We start from the raw sequence: 23796 nt of genomic DNA, 5'->3' as shown, positions 1-23796 counted from the left end.
GTAACTGGATTTTTACAGACTCTAGGTAACTTTTTGAAGAAAGCACAGACTCTATATGAGCATAATTTCAGTAGTTACAGCACAGGAAATAATACCATAAAAATTATTTCTTCTTTATCTTTTAATAAAAGTACATTTCCCCCAGGAGCAAAATCCAATCTCACAACAGAAAAAAAGCCCAAAAGTGAAATGCCACTAATGAAATTAATATTTTCTCCCTCCAAAAAGAGCTTTTTTCCTTGAATCCTATGAAATATTCCAAGTACAAATCCATCCCATTTTCCCAAAAAACAGCTGTGGGTTGTTTTGAATCCACACTTGTGATAGTTTCAGTGATAAAAAAATTATTTATAATAATTATATAATATTATATAATAATATTTATTTATAATATATTATTTATAAATCGAAATTTATAAATTTTCTTTGGTTTGGGCAACACAAGAGTTATTTGAGCCACTAATAGATGTGGAGAGGATTAAAAATAAAAAGATTATAAATGTAATGCCTTGATTACACTACAGGGTAACTCTCCCACAGACTCTGAGAAATACTTTTAATCCCATTTATTTCTACCAAATTTTTATATTTTGAGGCAGACCTCACCTGATGTAACAGCTGAAAAAAAAATTTAGAAAATGGGATCAAACAGAGCTAAAGAGAGAAAAGTCCTCATTGAAAAGCAGAATTGTTTTATTGTCTTATCCCAGAGAAAAAATTGGGGCATGGGGAAGAAGAGAAATTAGAGAGAAAAAGAAAGAGTGAAACTAGAGAAAAATTAGGGAGAAGTTAGAGAGAAACAAGAAAGAAGCTAGAGAGGAAGTGGGGAGAAATTAGGGAGAAATTAGGGAGAAAGAAGAAAAAAACTAGGGAGAAATTTTAAAGAAATTTGAGAGAAATTTGAGAGAAATTAAAGAGAAATTAGGGAGAAGTTAGAGAGAAAAGAAAAGAAGCTAGAGAGAAATTAGGGAGAAATTAGGGAGAAACTAGAGAGAAATTTGACAGAAATTTGATAAAAACAAGAAGGAAATGAGAGAATTTTGAGAGAAATTTTAGAGAAATTAGAGAGAGATTGAAGAGAAATTAGGGAGAAACAAGAAAGAAGCTAGAGAGACATTAGAGAGAAATTAAAGAGAAAATAAAGAGAAATTAGAGAGAAATTAAAGAGAAATTAGAGAGAAAATAAAGAGAAATTAGAAAGAAATTAATTAGAGAGAAATTAGAGATAAATTAATTAGAGAGAAATTAGAGAGAAATTAATTAGAGAGAAATTAGAGAGAAACAAGAAAAAACCTTGAGAGAAATTTGGGAGAAATTTGAGAGAAATTTGAGGGAAATTTGAGGGAAATTTGAGGGAAATTTGAGGGAAATTGGGAGCCAGGAGAGGCCCAAGGTGTCCCAAGTCCCAGGACACAACACCAAAAGTAAACAGAAATCAGGAGAAATTTTATTTTCGAAGCAAAGAGATGCTCTTAGGGTTACTCTAAAATAAAATGAAGAAATGAAGATATTTTATTTTATTTTGGAACTCCAGGATCTGCAAAGTTTCAGCCCTTGGGGATGATCTGTCCCTTCATTTCTTTTAATACTCTCTGGATTTGGAAGGAGTTTTATTATTATTATTATTATTATTATTATTATTATTATTATTATTATTATTATTATTATTATTATCAGTAGTAGTAGTAGTAATAGTAATCGTATTATATTCTATTTATAATCGTTATATATATATTATATATTATAGAATTGAATTAAATTCAATCAAATTATTATTTATTTTATTAAAATATTATTAAATTATAAAATCATATTAAATGAATATAATTAAATTATAGTATATAGTATATTATATTATAATAATATAATATAATATAATATAATATAATATAATATAATATAATATAATATAATATAATATAATATAATATAATATTATATTATATTATATTATATTATATTATATTATATTATATTATATTAATAATTGTTAGATATATTATAGAATTAAATGTAATTAAATTATTATTAATTTTATTACATTATTATTAAATTATATAATTTTATTAAATTAATATAATTAAATATATAATATTATATATTATATATTATATATATAATATATAATATATAATATTATATAATACATAACATATGACATATAAGATATATATTTATATTTATTATATTTCAATTTTTAATATATTTATATTACTATATTATTGCATTAAAATTATTTACTTATAATTAATATTTATAATTCTATTTATTATTTATTTCTGGCCCAAAGCCCTTTGGTTTTGAACAAACATTGGGAGTAAATCAGCATTAATTCCACAGAGCAGAGCTCACCCAGGGGCTGCATTGCTAAAATTCTGAATCCCAGAATTCCTGAGGGGATTCCTGGATCCCTCCTGTCAGGGAGCTGTGGCCCCCCTTGGCAAGTTAAAAATTTCTTTTTTCACAAGGCTTTTGAAGAGTTAATTTGTTTAATTAGTAATTGAGACGTAAATTATTTTTATTTTTAACTTAATAACTAATTACCTGTGACTTGCAATGCAGACTTTTTATTTAATTACAAAAGTACTGCTTAGACTTGTGAAGAAGGTGAAGAAAAAAAAACTTCCACCCTAAACCTTTTATTTTTTATATATTGCTATATCCAAAGATTTTAAATTTTAATTCTTTTACTCTGTGGTATCACACACTTTGGTTTAAACGACACACTCGTGATCTCAGTTTTATTTCTTAATTTTGGAAGTTTTCTCCACGGCCTCAGGTCAAATGCAAAGTTCTCTCAGGGATCATCTTCCTCATCTTCCTCTTCCTCTTCTTCCTCATCTTCTTCTTCTTCATCTTCTTATTCTTCCTTTTCTTCATCTTCTTCTTGTTCCTCTTTTTCTTCTTCATCATCTTCTTCTTCTTCCTCCCCTTCTTCTTCTTCATCATCATCTTCACTTCTTCTCCCTCTTCCTCTTTTTCTTCTTCATCTTCTTCCTCTTCCTCATCTTCTTCTTCATCTTCCTCTTTATCTTTTTCTTCTTCATCTTCTTCTTCATCTTTTTCTTCCTCATCTTCTTCTTCATCTTCATCACCTTCATCTTCTTGTTCCTCTTTTTCTTCTTCTTCATCTTTTTCTTCTTCTTCATCTTCTTCATCCTCCCCTTCTTCTTCTTCTTCTTCTTCTTCTTCTTCATCATCTTCATCTTCTTCTTGTTCCTCTTTTTCTTCTTCATCTTCTTCTTCCTCTTTTTCTTCTTCATCTTCTTCCTCTTCCTCTTCTTCATCTTCCTCTTCCTCTTCCTCTTTTTCTTCTTCATCTTCTTCCTCATCTTCTTCCTCTTTTTCTTCTTCTTCTTCTTCTTTTCTCCTCCCCTTTTTCTGTATTCTCTCACCCCAGCACAGGTGATTTTATCCCCAGATCATCCAGGGAGCTGAAACCACAAATCCAAACCTTTCATCCTGCACCTTTCAGTTCTGAAGTACCGAAGTTGTGTCAGCCCTGACCCAGAATTACACAATAAATACCCATCATTTACAATTTCATATGGCTCTGTTTATTCATAAATGGTTCTATCTGTTTTATTTAGAAATGCAAGCAATGCTTTTATTATGTTTTTTTAAGTTACTGAACTTTTAATTAGGCTTGGACTTTAACCTAGAATTTAGAGCTTTTTACTCTCTTAAGGCACTTAAAGTATATTCCTACTTAAATTAATTAATGATATTCCTACTTAATTAAAACTAAAACTTACACTTTACTTCATGTCTGTGTGGCCCAATATATTTTAATTTCTCTAAATGCTTTAATTCAATCCCTGCACTCTTTTCTCTGTCTGAGGGACCCAGAGAGATTTTTATTTTATATTTTAACAATTCTACCCACTAAACAATATTTTATAAAGAAGATTATCCTGTGCCCCCCACCCAGAGCCTGAAGCAGAACTCCTGAAAGTTCCAATCATTAGTTAATAATTAGTTCAATCCCTAATTAGTTAATCTGCCCACGTGATCAGCACTACTCCTTAATTGGGAAAAGTCAAGGGCAGAAACTAATTAGCAGAATTAATCAAAAGCAGAGGTCTAATGATCATTAATAACACATCCCCACTACAATAAATCCTTTGATTAGGTGTGGTTCCAATTTTAAATTAAAGGAGTTTTACAATAATTGTTTCCAGTTGCCATTTCCTGGTAAAAATCTGCAGAATTTCCTCAAAATAAGGAGTAGGAATTAATGATTTTCCACACCTGAGGAATCACAGGTGTGTGATTTCACATAATAAAAAGTTATAAATTTAATTTTTTTATAGCATAGTAATAGGTGTAAGACAGGACAGAAAATTTTAAGTCTCACTGTTCATTTTCCTTTTTCTTCATAAGGTTCAAGTGACAGTTTCTAGTTAGTGTCACACTAAAAGTCAGAAAAATTTAGTTATTAAATTAAAAACACAAATTATCTAAGTGTTAATTCTCTATTAAACTGCTTAGCTTTTAAAAACTCTATAACACTTAAACACATAATAAAAAGTTTTAAATTTACGTTATAAATTTAATTTTTTTATAGCATAGTAATTGGTGTAAGACAGGACAGAAAATTTTAAGGTGGAGGTTTGTCCTTCTTTTTCACCTTCTTCCTCATAGGTCTAAGCATATTATATTATATTATATTATATTATATTATATTATATTATATTATATTATATTATATTATATTATATTATATTATATTATATTATATTATATTATATTATATTAACCATAATATGAAATTAAATATTAAATGTTTAATATAAATGAAAATAAAATATAACAAACCAACTCACTGCTGGTTTTATATGAATATAATCTACACTATTATAAACCATAATATGAAATATTTCATTTCAATGAAAATAAAACATAAATCAGCTCAGTGCTGGTTTTATATGAATATAATACATAATATATAAATAATAAATTCCATCCCAGGGAGGAACCTGAGCCTGGAAAAGGTTTAATAAACTGAGTTGGTTTATTTGAGATCAAATTCAATATTCCAAAGAGTTGATGAAAACTTGCTAATAGAAAAAAAAAGAGCTCAGTGTATATTGAATTTTAAGTGTATATTCAATTTTATACTAAATTTAACACGAGTGTTTCCCACCAGGCTTCCCAATGGCTTTTCCAGGATTTTTTTTTTCCTAGAGAAACAGCATCACCTTCAGGCAAAAAAAAAAAGAGACACATTCCAGGTTTTTTTAAATGGGGAAAATTTGAAGAAATAGTTCTCCAAATCTTCAACATTTTTTATTTCTTTCTGATCCGAGGTTGCAAAGCATGAACATTAAAAAAAAAAAATTTAAAAAAAAAAAAAAAAGGTGTATAAAATTTTTTTAAAAATAGAGGGGAGGAGCAGAGTCTTGTAGTTTTGATGCACTGAACTCTCAGCAGAGCCCACACAGAACAAACCAAGACAAAAATATAAATTTGTATTTTTTATTCTCCATTTCTCTGCAAAGGCCAGTTTTGTTTTTCCAAGTACTGTGGCAATAATTCTGCAAGCTGAGCTCCCCAGTGACAATGACACAGTCCAAGGTCTCCATAGAGGAGAAATCAGGATGTCCCAGGCTGTGCAACATGATGTTCTCAGCAGAAATCAGATTTTTGCTGCAAATTGAGACAAAAACCACAAAAGCAGAGCAGGAAATCCTGCCCAAGAGCATCAGCTTTCATTTTTTTTTTTTTTTTTTTTTTTTTTTTTTTTTTTTTTTTTTTATTTAGCGTTGGGATCAAAAGAACAAGAGACAGAGTTTTGTGCGGGGCTCAGTTCATAAATTTTTATTTATAATGTAAATTATATAAAATTCTAATTTATTTATAGTACAGTGAGCATCTTAGCACTTCTAGCTAATGAGCTACAAGAGAAGAAATTATGATGGATTTCACTTTATTTCACTCACTAAAAGGTTTTATAAGCTTAAAACGTTTAATTAAAACTAACACATCTTATTTCTACTTTTGACCTGATGACTAAACACATGTGACCTGCACTTTTAATTTTAATTAAAAAGTGAAGCACCTTTTATTTAATTAATAAACACCACATACATCTAAGAAGAAGAAGAAAGAGAAGGAAGAAAAACACAGTAAAAATTTCATTTTACCCTAAAAATTTAAAATATTTATCATGTGATATGACCACAGGGACACTGAGCCATGGGGACACTGAGCACAGGGACACTGAGCCATGGGGACACTGAGCACGGCGACACTGAGCACAGGGACACTGAGCCATGGGGACACTGAGCCATGGGGACACTGAGCCACGGGGACACTGAGCACAGGGACACTGAGCACAGGGACACTGAGCATGGGGACACTGAGCCATGGGGACGCTGAGCACGGGGACACTGAGCCATGGGGACACTGAGCACAGGGACACTGAGCACAGGGACACTGAGCCATGGGGACGCTGAGCACGGGGACACTGAGCACGGGGACACTGAGCCATGGGGACGCTGAGCACGGGGACACTGAGCCATGGGGACACTGAGCACAGGGACACTGAGCCATGGGGACGCTGAGCACGGGGACACTGAGCCATGGGGACACTGAGCACGGGGACACTGAGCACGGGGACACTGAGCACAGGGACACTGAGCCATGGGGACACTGAGCACGGGGACACTGAGCACAGGGACACTGAGCCATGGGGACACTGAGCCATGGGGACACTGAGCACAGGGACACTGAGCACAGGGACACTGAGCCATGGGGACACTGAGCCATGGGGACACTGAGCACAGGGACACTGAGCCATGGGGACACTGAGCACAGGGACACTGAGCACGGGGACACTGAGCCATGGGGACACTGAGCACAGGGACACTGAGCACAGGGACACTGAGCCATGGGGACACTGAGCACGGGGACACTGAGCCATGGGGACACTGAGCACGGGGACACTGAGCACAGGGACACTGAGCACAGGGACACTGAGCACGGGGACACTGAGCACGGGGACACTGAGCACGGGGACACTGAGCACAGGGACACTGAGCCATGGGGACACTGAGCACGGGGACACTGAGCACGGGGACACTGAGCATGGGGACACTGAGCACAGGGACACTGAGCACAGGGACACTGAGCACGGGGACACTGAGCACGGGGACACTGAGCACGGGGACACTGAGCACAGGGACACTGAGCCATGGGGACACTGAGCACGGGGACACTGAGCACGGGGACACTGAGCATGGGGACACTGAGCACAGGGACACTGAGCACAGGGACACTGAGCACGGGGACACTGAGCCATGGGGACACTGAGCCATGGGGACACTGAGCACAGGGACACTGAGCCATGGGGACACTGAGCACGGGGACACTGAGCACAGGGACACTGAGCCATGGGGACACTGAGCCATGGGGACACTGAGCACAGGGACACTGAGCACGGGGACACTGAGCCATGGGGACACTGAGCACAGGGACACTGAGCACGGGGACACTGAGCATGGGGACACTGAGCCATGGGGACACTGAGCACAGGGACACTGAGCACAGGGACACTGAGCACGGGGACACTGAGCACGGGGACACTGAGCCATGGGGACACTGAGCCATGGGGACACTGAGCACAGGGACACTGAGCACGGGGACACAGAGCACGGGGACACTGAGCACGGGGACACTGAGCCATGGGGACACTGAGCATGGGGACACTGAGCACAGGGACACTGAGCCATGGGGACACTGAGCCATGGGGACACTGAGCACAGGGACACTGAGCCATGGGGACACTGAGCACGGGGACACTGAGCCATGGGGACACTGAGCCATGGGGACACTGAGCACAGGGACACTGAGCACGGGGACACTGAGCCATGGGGACACTGAGCACAGGGACACTGAGCACGGGGACACTGAGCACGGGGACACTGAGCACGGGGACACTGAGCCATGGGGACACTGAGCCATGGGGACACTGAGCACAGGGACACTGAGCACGGGGACACTGAGCACGGGGACACTGAGCCATGGGGACACTGAGCCATGGGGACACTGAGCACAGGGACACTGAGCACGGGGACACTGAGCACGGGGACACTGAGCCATGGGGACACTGAGCACGGGGACACTGAGCACAGGGACACTGAGCACGGGGACACTGAGCATGGGGACACTGAGCACAGGGACACTGAGCACGGGGACACTGAGCCATGGGGACACTGAGCCATGGGGACACTGAGCACGGGGACACTGAGCCATGGGGACACTGAGCACAGGGACACTGAGCACAGGGACACTGAGCCATGGGGACACTGAGCACAGGGACACTGAGCACAGGGACACTGAGCACAGGGACACTGAGCACGGGGACACTGAGCACGGGGACACTGAGCATGGGGACACTGAGCCATGGGGACACTGAGCCATGGGGACACTGAGCACAGGGACACTGAGCACGGGGACACTGAGCACGGGGACACTGAGCCATGGGGACACTGAGCACAGGGACACTGAGCACAGGGACACTGAGCACGGGGACACTGAGCCATGGGGACACTGAGCACAGGGACACTGAGCACGGGGACACTGAGCACAGGGACACTGAGCCATGGGGACACTGAGCCATGGGGCACTGAGCACGGGGACACTGAGCCATGGGGACACTGAGCACGGGGACACTGAGCACAGGGACACTGAGCACGGGGACACTGAGCACGGGGACACTGAGCCATGGGGACACTGAGCCATGGGGACACTGAGCACGGGGACACTGAGCCATGGGGACACTGAGCACAGGGACACTGAGCACGGGGACACTGAGCACGGGGACACTGAGCCATGGGGACACTGAGCACAGGGACACTGAGCACAGGGACACTGAGCACGGGGACACTGAGCACAGGGACACTGAGCCATGGGGACACTGAGCACAGGGACACTGAGCACGGGGACACTGAGCACGGGGACACTGAGCCATGGGGACACTGAGCCATGGGGACACTGAGCACAGGGACACTGAGCACGGGGACACTGAGCACGGGGACACTGAGCACGGGGACACTGAGCACAGGGACACTGAGCACGGGGACACTGAGCCATGGGGACACTGAGCACAGGGACACTGAGCACAGGGACACTGAGCCATGGGGACACTGAGCACGGGGACACTGAGCCATGGGGACACTGAGCCATGGGGACACTGAGCACAGGGACACTGAGCACGGGGACACTGAGCACAGGGACACTGAGCATGGGGACACTGAGCACAGACACTGAGCCATGGGGACACTGAGCACGGGGACACTGAGCACAGGGACACTGAGCCATGGGGACACTGAGCATGGGGACACTGAGCACAGACACTGAGCCATGGGGACACTGAGCCATGGGGACACTGAGCACAGGGACACTGAGCACAGGGACACTGAGCTATGGGGACACTGAGCACAGGGACACTGAGCACGGGGACACTGAGCACAGGGACACTGAGCACAGGGACACTGAGCTATGGGGACACTGAGCACGGGGACACTGAGCACAGGGACACTGAGCACGGGGACACTGAGCCATGGGGACACTGAGCACAGGGACACTGAGCACGGGGACACTGAGCACAGGGACACTGAGCACAGGGACACTGAGCTATGGGGACACTGAGCACGGGGACACTGAGCACAGGGACACTGAGCACGGGGACACTGAGCACGGGGACACTGAGCACAGGGACACTGAGCCATGGGGACACTGAGCTATGGGGACACTGAGCACAGGGACACTGAGCACAGGGACACTGAGCACAGGGACACTGAGCCATGGGGACACTGAGCTATGGGGACACTGAGCACAGGGACACTGAGCACAGGGACACTGAGCCATGGGGACACTGAGCCATAGGGACACTGAGCACGGGGACACTGAGCACAGGGACACTGAGCCATGGGGACACTGAGCACAGGGACACTGAGCACAGGGACACTGAGCCATGGGGACACTGAGCACAGGGACACTGAGCACGGGGACACTGAGCCATGGGGACACTGAGCACAGGGACACTGAGCACGGGGACACTGAGCACAGGGACACTGAGCACAGGGACACTGAGCTATGGGGACACTGAGCACGGGGACACTGAGCACAGGGACACTGAGCACGGGGACACTGAGCCATGGGGACACTGAGCACAGGGACACTGAGCACAGGGACACTGAGCCATGGGGACACTGAGCCATAGGGACACTGAGCACGGGGACACTGAGCACGGGGACACTGAGCACGGGGACACTGAGCACAGGGACACTGAGCACGGGGACACTGAGCCATGGGGACACTGAGCACAGGGACACTGAGCACAGGGACACTGAGCCATGGGGACACTGAGCACGGGGACACTGAGCACAGGGACACTGAGCACGGGGACACTGAGCACGGGGACACTGAGCCATGGGGACACTGAGCACAGGGACACTGAGCACAGGGACACTGAGCCATGGGGACACTGAGCATGGGGACACTGAGCACGGGGACACTGAGCCATGGGGACACTGAGCACAGGGACACTGAGCATGGGGACACTGAGCCATAGGGACATTCTGTCCAGGAATGGCACTGGGTGCTTTAAGGTCCGTCCAGCCCAAACCTTCTGCAACTCCGATGTTGCGAACTACGCCCGGCTTCAGCCACCGCTCCCGCAGCTCCCTCGCACAGCGAACACCGCAGTGCCGGGGTGGAGCCGGCCCTTACGAGTGACAGGAAAGGAAATAAAAGCAGAAAACAAAATAATAAAGGCAGAAAACAAAATAATAAAGGTAGAAAACGCCTTTCCCGAGCGCGGGAACAGAGCAGCGCCGGGTCACGACCGCCCGCCATGGCTGCGGTGGGCGGGGCCTGATAGGAGGGGCGGTATTTTCCTGTATGGGGGCGTGGTCTGATGTTGAATGACGTGTTATTTGATGGCGTGGGGGCGTGGCTTGACCATATGGGGGCGTGGTTTGTCCATTTATGGGCATGGTTAACTGCGCCTCGGCGCGGTCTGTGTTGATGGGGCGTGGCCTGCGGTGAGGGGGCGTGGCCTGCGGTGAGGGGGCGCGGCCACTCTCGCGCCATCCCCGCCGCCATTTTCGCTCGGCGCCGCCGCGGGCGGATCCATCGATGGGGTCGGCGGGCGTCGATCAGGAGCCGTAAAGAAGCGATCGGGAGCCATGAGGAGCCGCAGCGGAGCCCGCGGGGGTTCCCCGCCGCCAGGTACGGCTGTGGGATGGCGGAGTGCGCGGTGTCAATGGAGCGGCGCCGCCTGAGGGGAGCGGGCCGGGCTCAGCTGCGCTCTCCCGCCGCGTCCTGGAACCTCCGCGGCTCCCCGTAGGTCCCTGGGTGGTGGTGGGTGTGGGTTTGGTGTGCGTATCAGTCAAGGAGTGATTTCTGTGGGGCGCACGGCTGCCCTGGGCTCTGGCAGCGCCTCTGGCCTCAGGCGTGCTGTGCCGTGTCCCCTCTGCTCGGGCACTCCCAGGATCCCGGCTGGAAAAACCCTAAAGGTCAATTCATTTATTGGGCACTGTCACCTAAAAATATGAGAAAATACTTCTGGGGTTTCAGGTTTGTGCACAGACCTATGGAGTGCCCCGTGCCCACCCTGTCCCCACCTTGTCACCCTGAGTGCCACCTCCAGGTGCCACCTGCAGGGATGGGGACCCCAAACCTCCCTGGGCAGTTCCAACCCCTGAGCTCCCTTTCCGTGGGGAAATTCCTGCTGCTGTCACCCTGAGCCTGTGTCCTCCCCGGCGCTGTGGCAGCCCGTGGAGCTGGTAATGGCCTTGGGTTCTTGAGTCTCATGAGCTGCTTTGTGTAAATAAATAAACCAGCTGCTTGTTTCACAGAATTGGGGGTGTTTTCTGATGAGCTGAGGTGGAGCTTTTCTGAAATATGAGCCACTGGTTTCAAAACCTCAAAGCTGCCATTTTATCTTATCTGGTTGGAACCAAATATAACCTGAACTTGAGAGCCACTAAACTGATCCCGGGGCTGGAGCCAGCCTGGGAGAGCTGGGGGTGACACCTGGGCAGGAGAAGCTGCAGGGAGAGCTCAGAGCCCTTGGCAGGGCCTGGAGGGATCCAGGAGAGCTGGAGAGGGGCTGGGGACAAGGCAGGGAGGGACAGGGCACAGGGAATGGCTGCAGAGTAGGGTTTGGTGGGATATTGGGAATTAGGAATTGTTCCCTGGGAGGGGCTGGGATGGATTCCCAGAGCAGCTGTGGCTGCCCCTGGATCCCTGGAATGTTCAGTTCCAGTTGGACACTGGGGCTGGAGCAGCCTGGGACAGTGGGAGGTGTCCCTGCCATGGCTGGGGTGGGATTAAATTAAATTAAATTAAATTAAATTAAATTAAACTTGAATGTCCCTCCAGCCCTGGGCATGTGGGATTCCTCGAGCTGCAGCTGTGGGTCCAGCACTCCAGGGGATCCCCTGGGCTCAGGGGCTGCACTCACTGGTCTCTCCATCCCTTCTCTGCAGCTGCAGCTCTGGAGAGGAGGAGTAACAAAAGCTCATCAGAGTTCTGACAGAAATGGTTTTCCCTGGAATCTCCCTGGCAGTGAGGGGTCTGCAGAGGACATCCAGCTCCAGACAGTGGTGGAAAGCTGGGGATGAACACATTTAATCACATTTTGTCACTCTTCCTGAAGCATTCTGAGTTCTGAACAAATGAATCTGCATCATGTAGGAGGCTGTGCTGCTCAGCTCAGAGGGACTCTGAGCCTCCTGTGATCCCCAGGGTGGGGTGGTTGTTATTCCTGCAGCATGGATCCAAGGTACACAGTCCCTCTGGGCATGGGGGCTCTGAACAAGGCTGGGGTTCATTGCAAGGATTAATGGGAGAGGAAATCATTTACCAAGTGAGTTCAGCATCCCAAGGCTTTCTCCTGAAGGGAACATTTTGAATAACCTTGAAAATCCCAGCCTGGAGATGGAGCTGCTCTTTGAAATGATTTCTGCTTGAATGAATTAACAGAATGAGGGGAAGAGAACATTCCTCAGGCTGTGGGATTGTCACTTGTACAGATCCAAGTTCCCAACATTTATCCAGTGACTTCCTGCCAGAACTCTGAGCACAGACAGATTCTCATCAGAGTTTTTTCACCTGATTTTAACAGCCCTCTCCTGTGTTGATATATGAAAATACAGTGTTAAGCTTGAGCAGAGTGTGCTCTGGCCTGATTTTAAACTGGTTGTTCTGCAGAGAAAATAATTCCAGTTTTATTTGCAAATAATGTTAAATTAAAAAGCAGTTGATTTTTATTATACCTGGGGGGAAGATTCTTTAGAAATAGATGTGCCCTTGCCCAGCTAACTCAAAACCAGGTCCTGTGGATATTAATATTATGGGGATGTTAAACAGAGTAAAAAAATAACAGTGAAGAGAAGGATTATCTTAATATATCTTAAGCATTAAAAAATCATAACATTAACTTCATTATAATTAATTCTTTTCAAAGCTGCCTTTTGATCTTTTCTCTTTCTGGGAACATTTGTTACTACAGTGATGAGTTTATTTCAAGCCAAGCCAAGCAAAGTTTGTTTTCATTGTATTAATGAAGTTGGAATGAGTGGCATTGAATTTCCAGATACTAGCAATCCAGAGTTAATATAAATAATTATACAGTGGTTTCTGCTTTATTTGAAATTGTGAGAGCCATTTCCATGTGGAAAAAGGAAAGGGCTGTTGCCATAAAATGAAGAAAAATTGCTATAAAATAAGGATCAGTGCCCCCCTCCCAATAATTTTTCAGTACCACTGTCTTCCCTCAAACACTGGAGAGAGTAAAATAACTGTACAGGGACCTTGGGTTAGTTAAAAGTGATTTTAAGTGATTAATATTAATAAAAGTGATTTGCTAAGGTAATTTACTGTGATAATTTAGTAAAATGTGCTTGTTTTTCATATATTGCAGGAACAGAAGCAAAATGTTTCTTTTGCAAGCAGAGGGGTTTATTTGTTAATCTGCATGGGAACCCTGATGGATGTGCCAATGCCTCTCTGTCAGCTTGGTGAGTACCTGAACCTTTGGGTTAGGGAGCAGCAGTGCAGGGAGCTCATTCAGCCATTGATCATCCTGCTGAGTTAATGAAGGGACCATCATGGAATTGCAGAGCTGGGGGTGACACCTGGGCAGGAGGAGCTCAGGGAGAGCTCAGAGCCCCTGGAGGGATCCAGGAGAGCTGGAGAGGGGCTGGGGACAAGGCAGGGAGGGACAGGACACAGGGAATGGCTGCAGAGTAGGGTTTGATGGGATATTGGGAATCAGGAATTGTTCCCTGGGAGGGGCTGGGATGGATTCCCAGAGCAGCTGTGGCTGCCCCTGGATCCCTGGAATGTTCAGTTCCAGTTGGACACTGGGACAGTGGGAGGTGGGATTAAATGGGATTTAATGTCCATCCAACCCAAACATTCCATTCCCTGGTTCTGCCTCCTGCACATCCAGGAACTCACAGTTAAATGTGAGGATTTTTATTTTTCATTCTGATTTTTTTCCAGTACTCCAGTTTCTGGATTCTGCAACAAGCCCAGTCTGGCTGAGCTGTACTTGTGAGAAGGGGGTTTGTTAGGATCCTTTAGTTCTGTAAAATATGTGAGATCATCATCCCAGAACCCAGACTGGTTTGGGTTGGGAGTGACCTCAAATCCCACCCAGTGCCACCCCTGGCATGGCAGGGACACCTCCCACTGTGCCAGGTCCAGCCTGGCCTTGGGCTGGGAGAAGCTCCAGGTGAGCCCAGATGCTCAGAACATTCCCCTTGCAGTTTCCAGCCCACCTGAATTTTCCCAGTTACTTGTTCTGAGCTCTTTGTTCTTGGCTCTGTCTCCTTTGTAAGAGTGCAGCACAAACAGTTTTGCAACTCTTCCACTTCCTTTGCTGAACTTGTTTGTTGAAACAAAGTTCAGAGGCAGTTTGAGCTCAACCTGAAAGGAATTTGGGTTTGGGTAGAGAAAAGGCATTGAAAAATCAAATAATGCTGAGTGGAATTCACCAACAATTCAGCAAATCTGAGTTTGTGTTCAGATAATAATAATAATCATAACTGTTAAAATATTGTAGTTTTTTTATCCCCACTGGATGGTTTTTTTTTCCAAATGGTGATTTCCTACCTGGTAAGAAATCTATTGTTCTACATTTACCTGCAGTTAAATCCATTATTGTGGATCTCCATAAAAATAGTTTAAATTTTCTAATTCAAGGCCCAGATTTCTCTTCTCTTTTCAGAGCCATGCTGACTGTGGCAGGTGTTGTTAACACACCAGGTCAACACAAAGAGTTTTAGGGAAGATAAGGAAGGAACTTTCCATATTTTCCCATGGATTTCATGTAAAAATGAGAAGAAATGTGTTTGGAATTAAAGTAATGACTTGGCCAAGTGGGTGTGGGAGACAACATTGGGTCAGAGGCAGAGCCACAAAATGCTTTAAAACAAGAACAGGAAGTTTCCCCTTGGGGCACTCAAAGCAGAAAAGAGGCTGAAGGCTCTTGAGGTAAAAAAAATAGAGAAGTCAGAACAAAAACTGCATGGAGGGAGCAGCTAGGGAGTCAATATTGCAAATATTTGCAAAAAAAATCAGATCCTGTGGGAAACACTGAGTGTGAACCCAAATATTTGCAATAAAATTCAGATCCTGTGAGTATGAACCCAATTATTGCAAATATTTGCAATAAAAATATGAACCCAATTATTGCAATTACTTGCAATAAAAATCAGATCCTGTAGGGAACACTGTGTATGAACCCAATTATTGCAAATATTTGCAATAAAAATCAGATCCTGTGGGGAACACTGAGTGTGAACCTAATTAATTCAAATATTTGCAATAAAATTATGAACCAAATTATTGCAAATACTTGCATTAAAATTAAGATGATGTAGGGAACACTGTGTGAACCCAAATATTGCAAATAGTTGCAATAAATGATTGCAAATACTTGCAATAAAAATATGAACCCAATTATTGCAAATATTTCCAATAAAGTTCAGGTGCTGTGGATTCAGTCATTAACACAGAATTTCATTTTCCAGTGTACCTCACCTTTCTGTCTGGAGCTCTTTGCAGCCTGCCTGGTAAGAGTTTATCACCTTTTAATGCTTTTCCTAAAATATTTATTTATGGCTTGCACATCCTCACCTCAGCATTTTGGAACTTCATGATTTTTGGAGAAAGAACGTTTTTTGTTTGATTTTTTTTATTTTTTGAGGCTTTTTTTTTTTGAGGGGAGTTTGTTTTTTTTGGTTTTTTTTTGGGGGGGTTTTGTGTTTTGAGGGCTTTTTGTTTTGGGATTTTTTTGTCTATTTTGGGGTTTTTTTTTTTGTTTTGTTTTGGAGGGTTTTTTTTGTTTTAGGGGTTTTTGGTTGGTTTTTAGAGGTTTTTTTTGTTCTTGGGTTCTTTTGTTTTTAGGGTTTTTTTGGTTTAGGTTTTTTTGTTTTGGGTTTTTTTTATTTTGAGGGCTTTCTTTGTTTTTGGTTTTTTTTGGTTTTCGGGTGGTTTTGGGTTATTTTTGGTTTTTGTCTTTTTGGTGTTTTTGGTTTTTTGGGTTTTTTTTGGATTTTGGGGTTTTTTTGGTTTTTTGGGTTTTTTTTTGTTTTGGGTTTTTTATTTTGGGGGTTTTTTTTGGGTTTTTTTTTTTGGGGGGGGTTTTTTTGTTTGGGGTTTTTTTTGTTTTTTGGGTTGGGGTTTTTTTTTTTGTGTTTTTTTATTTGTTTTTGTTTTTTTGTTTTTGTTTCTTTTTATTTTTGTTTTTTATTGTTGCTGTTATTATTTTTTCCTTTGTAGGAAGATATTTGGAAGGGCATCCTTACAACCTCCAGATGGACTCTCACAATTTCCAGCACATTTTGTCCTGGCAGGCAGAACATGACCCAGCTGTGCCAGCATCCTACAACGTGCTCTACAAACACCACAGGCAAGCCACTCAAAATAAGGCACAAATTCTACTTTTTATGCTTATTGACCCAAAGAGGAGGGAAATTTGGGGTCCCCATCCCTGCAGGTGGCACCTGGAGGTGGCACTCAGGGTGACAAGGTGGGGACAGGGCACAGCTGGCACTGCAGGGGCTGGGAGGGATTTTCCAGGATTCTGGGATTCTGTGGAAGCTGTACCTGGTTTTTCCACACTTTTGAAATTTTGGTCAAATTCTGCTTTCATGGGGAATGTGGAATTTATTGAATTGATTTTTTTCAAGGTGTTTTGTTCCACTGGTGCTTTTCTCCACCTGGGGCTGTGGAAGGTGTCCCTGCCCAGGGAACAAAATGATCTTTAAGGTCCCTCCCTGCCCAACACATCCTGGGATTCAGGATTTTAAGTTCATATTGGTTAGGAGTTAACAGCTCTGGGGATACATGATGGATTTTAGGCTGCAAATACCTGTGGAATTTAAAAAAAACAAAAACAAAAACAACAGGCTGCTCAGGGAGGTTTGCAGTGCCCATCCCTGCAGGTGTCACCTGGAGGTGGCACTCAGGGTGACAAGGTGGGGACAGGGCACAGCTGGGACTGGGCTGGGAGGGCTTTTCCAGGGATCCTGAGGTTCTCTGGAAATACTAAGGCTGAAGTTTTCTCTGTTTTTCTTAGTTTTGCTGTTTTTTTCCCCTGAGAAATGCTCTCCTCACACTCCCATCTCATATCAGAGTCAAGACTCTTGTGCTGTTTTCTGCAGGAGCCAGGGCTGGACGAGTGCTCAGCAGTGCTCAGGAACTGCCCAGCTCTCCTGTGAGCTGACACAGGAGTTCAGGAACATATCCAATGAATATTCCACATTTGTTCAGAGCATGACAGGAACTCAGGTGCTCAATTCTTCTGTGCTGCGTTTTGTGCCACTCAGCCAGAGTAAGTTCTCTGCATTTCTTCTTTTTGTGCTTTTTATTAACAGCTGATGCTTTAAGTATGTTCTGCTGCCTTTGCTGTATGACTCCACACTGAGTGGGTTTGTATGTAGTATTTATATATCTGTTAGAAGGATTCAGGTATATAGGTAAGTTTCTAAAAGGAGTAGTTCTGATAAATGATTGCAGCTCTGGTTTTGAAATAAATATACATTATAAATATAAAAGAAATGCAGCTCTGCATTGGCAAACACCAAGTAAAAATCTCTTGACTGTAAGATACATAACTTGGAAACAACATTGTTTGTGTGTGTTCACATAGTGAATGCACCAGGTGTAGGGAAGAGATTCTTTGTCCATCAATCTTCCCTTTTCCCTGCTGAGGATATTTGTCTTTAATACCAGAGGTGGCCTCACCCTTGGCTCTGCTTAAAATTGAGTTTTGAGCTAACAGAGGCAGAAATTGAGGAACAGTTGGAGAACTGTGGAGAATCAACTGATCATGTTCCCTCTGAATTCAGCAGAGGCAGCTGCTGTGCCCACTTCAGAGTCATTTCCCTGTGGGAAATGATGGTTTGGCTGTGGAAATTAAATGTTGCAAGGCCTTGTAGTTGCAGTGGCTCCTCTGGAATGTGCTGAGCCAGCTCTATATGCATCACAGAAATAGAATTGGTGCTGCATAAAATGTGTGGTTTTCCAACATTTTTTCCTCTTGCTTGTTTTCCAACAGCAATTCTGGGACCACCAGAAGTGAATATCACTTCCTGTCCAAACTGCATCAATGTCACCATAAAGCTGCCAACATCTCACTTCAGAAAAGAGGGAAAGCTGCAGTCTTTGATTGACATCTATACAGAGCTGGATTATATCATCACACTGAAATCACAGGATGGAGAGCACAAGGTGGGGACATCTGGGGGTTACTTGTGCTTTAGGGGAGGAGCACAGAGGGGATAGAATGGCTCTTTGAAAAACAAATATGTGAATAGAAGCAAAGGAAAACATAGAAATAGGTTTCTTGGAAGAAAAGAGAGACCATGGCCAACAGAATCTGAGCTTCCTTCTACTGCAGGGGCAGGCCTGGAGGAGTGAGCAGAGCTCTTTTCACCCAAGAACTGATTTCAAACTTTGCTTTTCATGGCAGAGGCCACGGCAGAGAACCACTGAAGAAGAGTTCAGTACTGTCATTGGAGAGTTGTATCCCAGCAGGAATTACTGCTTGTCTGTGGCCATCACTGCATCCCTGAACAAAAACTCCAGGCCCTCCCCCTGGAAATGTGTCACTGCAGACTCAGAGGCTCAGACACAAGGTAACCCAGCTGTGGGCCAGGGGGCTGCTCTGAGTGTGCAGTGTTGGCTTTTGGGGTGGGGACATTTACAGTCCAGTCCTAAAAAACAAGGGATCACAGAACCATGGGATATCCTGAGCTGGAATAACCCCCCAGGGATCAGCCAGCCCCACCCTGCCCTGCCCAGACCCCCCAAAATCCCAGCCTGGGCATCCCTGGCTGTTCCTGCAGCTCTGGGGAGCCTGGGCAGTGCCAGCACCCTCTGGGTGAGGGAAGAACCTTGCCCCTAAAATCCATCCCAAATCCCTCCTGGCCCAGCTCCAGCCTCTCCCTGGGTGCTGTCCCTGTGCCAGGAGCAGAGATCAAAGCCTCAATGCCGGAGAGAAACATTCCAAGAGAGAACCACTGTGGGTATTTAGGAGTGAAATTCCCATTGACTGTGGGGCAACAAATCTTTTGCAATCCCCTGAGCCATACAGATCTCCACTAACTGCATTGAGATGGAGTCACTTATTTAATTCCTGGAGCTAATTTGATATTTGGTCTTGTTTTAACTTTGACTTTCACAGGTCCCTTCTAACCAAAATTATTGTTGATTCCCAATAGCAGTTGTGGTGTGAGGTCTGAAATGTGGTGAAGGGCCACTTGATCCATGTGTGTTCCTTTGTTTTCTCCCCTCCAGGTTACCCTGCAGTGGCAGTTGCACTGGCAGGGGCTGTCTGTGTTTCTGTGGTCATTCTTGCAGTCCTGAGGTGTGTGCATGCAGCAGGTTTCATCCTCAGGAAGATTTCCCTTCCTCAGACCTTGGTATGAAACAGTTCTCAGCTGTGCCCTTTCTGGCTGGCAGCTGGAATTTCCAATCCTGTGCTTTAGGTACAGGCTATGGAAGAACACAGAATGTTTGCATGTGCCTCAGTCACAGATGATCTCTAGGCTGCTGAGTTTTGGCTGATCTTCAGAACAAATATTCAAAATCATTTTTTGCTACTGCTGTGACAAGTTACTAAGGGAGAGGATCATCCCACCCTGCCTGGGGAATATCTAGGAATATTCCCCCCAGTTCTGCTCCCCACAGGGCACCAGAGGTGTGGACAGGCAGAGCCAGGGTGTGAGCAGAGGGAGATCCTGCCCTGCAAGGAGGGACTGGAGGAGAAATTGTTCCACTGTTTAATAATAAAATAATCTTTCTCTATGATCAAGTGTTTCAGCACTTGAGAGCCATTCCAGAGCCAGCTAATTTTTTATTTTTATAGACCATAAATTGCAAGCAAAAATAAGATTTTTTGTTTCTATCTTTTCTTTGCTTGCTTGTTCTATTTTTTACACTCTCTGACTTCTTTTACATTTAATTCTGTAGGATTTTTCAGCATAAATATTTTCCATTTTCTACAAATATACCTTGAGGAAATGGGTATCACTTTTTTCTAAGATTTTTGCCTCATGTTTCTATCCTTTGCTGTGTCATCACTTTCACATCCCAACAATTGCTGAACGCTTTACAAAGGAGTGTCTAAAGTTTATTTATTTTTTATTGTCAACATGATGAATGCTTCAAATACTGAACAATCCTCTGAAGTGCAGAGAGAAGATGGGGCTTGGGATGTGAAATGTTGAAAATTGCTTCAAAAGATGATTTCTAAAGGGTGTGAAAATTGATCAGCTGTGATAGGTGATGCAAGAGTTGAGAGAGTGACAAGGCTGTCCTCACCCTGGCAGGGTGGGCAGGCCCAGGGTGGGCAGAGCAGCTGTGGCTGCCCCTGGAAATGTCCAAGGCCAGGCTGGACAGGGCTTGGGACACTCTGGGATGGTGGAAGGTGTCCCAGCATGGCAGGAGATTGGAATGTGATGATCTTTTATGATCCCTTCCCCCTCAAACCATCCTGGGGTTCTGTGATGTCCAGGAATGGAAAAGGAGGAACAGTCCTAGTTACCCTGAACTCTGCAGGAAAAGCCAAACTGAGGCACAGAGGGAATCATTTGTTTGACAGCCTCATGGCTGGAGGTCATAGAAGGAATCATTTGTTTGACAGCCTCATGGCTGGAGTTTATTTTGGTTTTTTTCATGGTTTTTGTGTGTGTGTGCAAATGTGGCTGAGTTGGTTTAATTCCTTTTACTCTTCCAGGCATTCATCAGGAAGTTGGCCTACTCACCTTGGGAGTCAGAGGCAGAAAAGCTGGCCTGTGTGGAGATCATCCCCACAGAGGTGAAGAGCAGGGCCAGGGGCTGCAGAGGCAATGCCAGCGGGGACAGTGCCAGCAGTGACAGTGGCAGCAGTGACAGCGACAGCGACACTGCCCTGTGTGACCACGACTACACCAGGCGGGCGGGGCTGGGCAGGGAGCACGCCCCCCGGGGCTGTGCCCCCCCCAGCAGCCTGGGGCACTGCTCAGGGAGCAGCAGCTGTGAGCACAGCAGCAGCCAGCCTGGGGACACAGCTGCCCAGCCACAGCACTGCCAGGGCCAGCAGGGGCACGGGGGGCAGCCTGGAGGAGCTGCAGACACGAGCAGGGAGCTGCTGAGCCCTCTGTCTGAGGGCAGCAGTGAGTGCTTCACCATTGGACTGCACACGGTGCTGCTGGGGGCCCTGGAGCAGGATGGGCACAGCTCTGCAGCTGCTGCCCCAGCCCAGCAAGGGACAGCTGGCTGCCACTGTGATCCTGCCCTGCAAGCACAGCTGCTGGAGGACACTGCAAGTGAGCAGGAAGCACCTTGTTCTGATGGCTTCCATGAGTGGCAGAACTCTTCTTCTGAGGAGAGTGATTCCTTGGACTCGGACACAGAGCATGTCACGGGGTACATGAGGAGATGAGGGCAGAGCTGCTTATACTTATAACATAGGAACTGGTATTGTCTAACTTTTATTTCTGCTGAATGCACAGATTTTGTCCTGTCATTAACATCCTGTGAGCATGGGCTCCTACAGGAAGAGTTGGGGGGTGTTTGTCTGGAGAAGGATCCAGAGATTCCCCTTTCTGTGCCAAGAGGGGCTTTGGACAAGGGATGGAGGGACAGGACAAGAGGGAATGGCTTCAAACTGACAGAGGGCAGTTTTGGGTTAGAAATTGTTCCCTGTGAGGGTGGGGAGAGACAATTCCCAAGGAATGAAGGGACAGGACCCAGGGAATGGCTCTCACTGCCAGAGGGCAGAGCTGGATGGGATATTGGGCAGGAATTGTTCCCTGGCAGGGTGGGGGGAGACAATTCCCAAGGAATGAAGGGACAGCACAGAGGGAATGGCTTTCCCAGGATTAGATGGGATCTTGGGCAGGAACTGTTCCCTGGGAGGGGCTGGGATGGAATTCCCAGAGCAGCTGTGGCTGCCCCTGGATCCCTGGCAGTGCCCAAGGCCAGGCTGGACACTGGGGCTGGAGCAGCCTGGGATAGTGGGAGGTGTCTTTCAACCAAACCACTTTTTCAGTGTTATTATTCTTTATATCTGTTAGTGAATTTTTGTGAAACCTGTTCTGCTGGCTGGATGCTGTATTTGTGCAGAGAAAGTTGATTAGGTACAATAATGGAGGTAGAGACAGGAACGCTCATCTGACAAAAGAGTGGAATCTAAGAGGCATTAATACACATTTATTTTTGTATCATTTTGTACAATTAGTGACTCATATTAAAATACTTTTATGACATTTTAAATCTCTAGTTTGAGCAGCCCTGATGTGTGAAGGGAGACAGACCCGGGGTGTGAGTGTGTTATAAATGAGAAACAAACTCTCAATATTCAGCAAAATTTCAATTGGTTTATTTTATATAGCCAGAACAAGCAGCTCTGGGGAAAACATGAGGGGTCACCACCCCCTCCACACTTCCACCCAACTTGGTTTGCAGCTCCCTTTTTATAGTCTGGTTTTCCTTGTAGTGGTCAATAATTGTTATTGTTTTGTTGTAGTAATTCTGCAAGGTAAGCAGTGCTGGTCAAAGAAACTTCCAAACTTCCCTGGGACAGTTCTTGGGACAATTGGCCATGTAACCATCTGCTCTTGGGAGATAAAAATCAGGAGAAGTGGGAAGATAGTTTGTGGTTGATCACACAAAGGCAGGAAATCCTGATTCTGCAAAACAACCTCTCAGACTGTGGAAAAACCTTTTTTTTTCCTTTTCCAAACGTATACACAATTTTCATAACAGGGGGATTTAAACAGAGCGGGTTTAATCATCTATTTCCCTTTATCTAGGTCCATGGGTTGTTTTTTTTTTTTTTTAAGTATTCTGCTTTATACAAACTTCAAAACTTCTATAATTAACACGAATCATTTATCAGTTATCACAAGGGGAACAACCCGGAGTGTGAGGGGGAGACAAACCCGGAGTGTGAGGGGGAACGGCCCTGGTGTGTGAGGGAGAGACAAACCCGGTGTGCGAGGGGGAGACAAACCCGGTGTGTGAGGGGAAACAGAGCGGGTGTGTGAGGGAGAGACAAACCCGGTGTGTGAGGGAGAGACAAACCCGGAGTGTGAGGGGGAGACAAACCCGGTGTGCGAGGGAGAGACAAACCCGGTGTGTGAGGGGGAGACAAACCCGGTGTGTGAGGGGGAGACAAACCCGGTGTGTGAGGGAGAGACAAACCCGGTGTGTGAGGGGGGGAACAGCCCCGATGTGTGAGGGAGAGACAAACCCGGTGTGCGAGGGAGAGACAAACCCGGTGTG

At 45.0% G+C, this 23796-nt stretch overlaps 1 protein-coding gene across 1 annotated transcript; it reads left to right on the top strand.

Annotated features, from left to right (window-relative positions):
• The first annotated feature begins 12505 nt into the window (after positions 1-12505).
• Positions 12506-22785, top strand: IFNAR2 (interferon alpha and beta receptor subunit 2). Its single transcript, XM_056488906.1, has 9 exons — positions 12506-12796; positions 13937-14033; positions 16053-16094; positions 16804-16933; positions 17688-17857; positions 18584-18756; positions 18998-19163; positions 19825-19949; positions 21266-22785. The coding sequence occupies exons 2-9, from the start codon at positions 13991-13993 to the stop codon at positions 21950-21952; spliced, it is 1536 nt and encodes a 511-aa protein (XP_056344881.1). The 5' UTR covers positions 12506-12796; positions 13937-13990; the 3' UTR covers positions 21953-22785.
• Positions 22786-23796: the final 1011 nt, after the last annotated feature.

This window comes from Oenanthe melanoleuca, chromosome 1 (assembly GCF_029582105.1).
Source record: "Oenanthe melanoleuca isolate GR-GAL-2019-014 chromosome 1, OMel1.0, whole genome shotgun sequence".
NCBI lineage: Eukaryota > Metazoa > Chordata > Aves > Passeriformes > Muscicapidae > Oenanthe > Oenanthe melanoleuca.
This window is presented reverse-complemented; position numbering and strand designations above follow the sequence as displayed.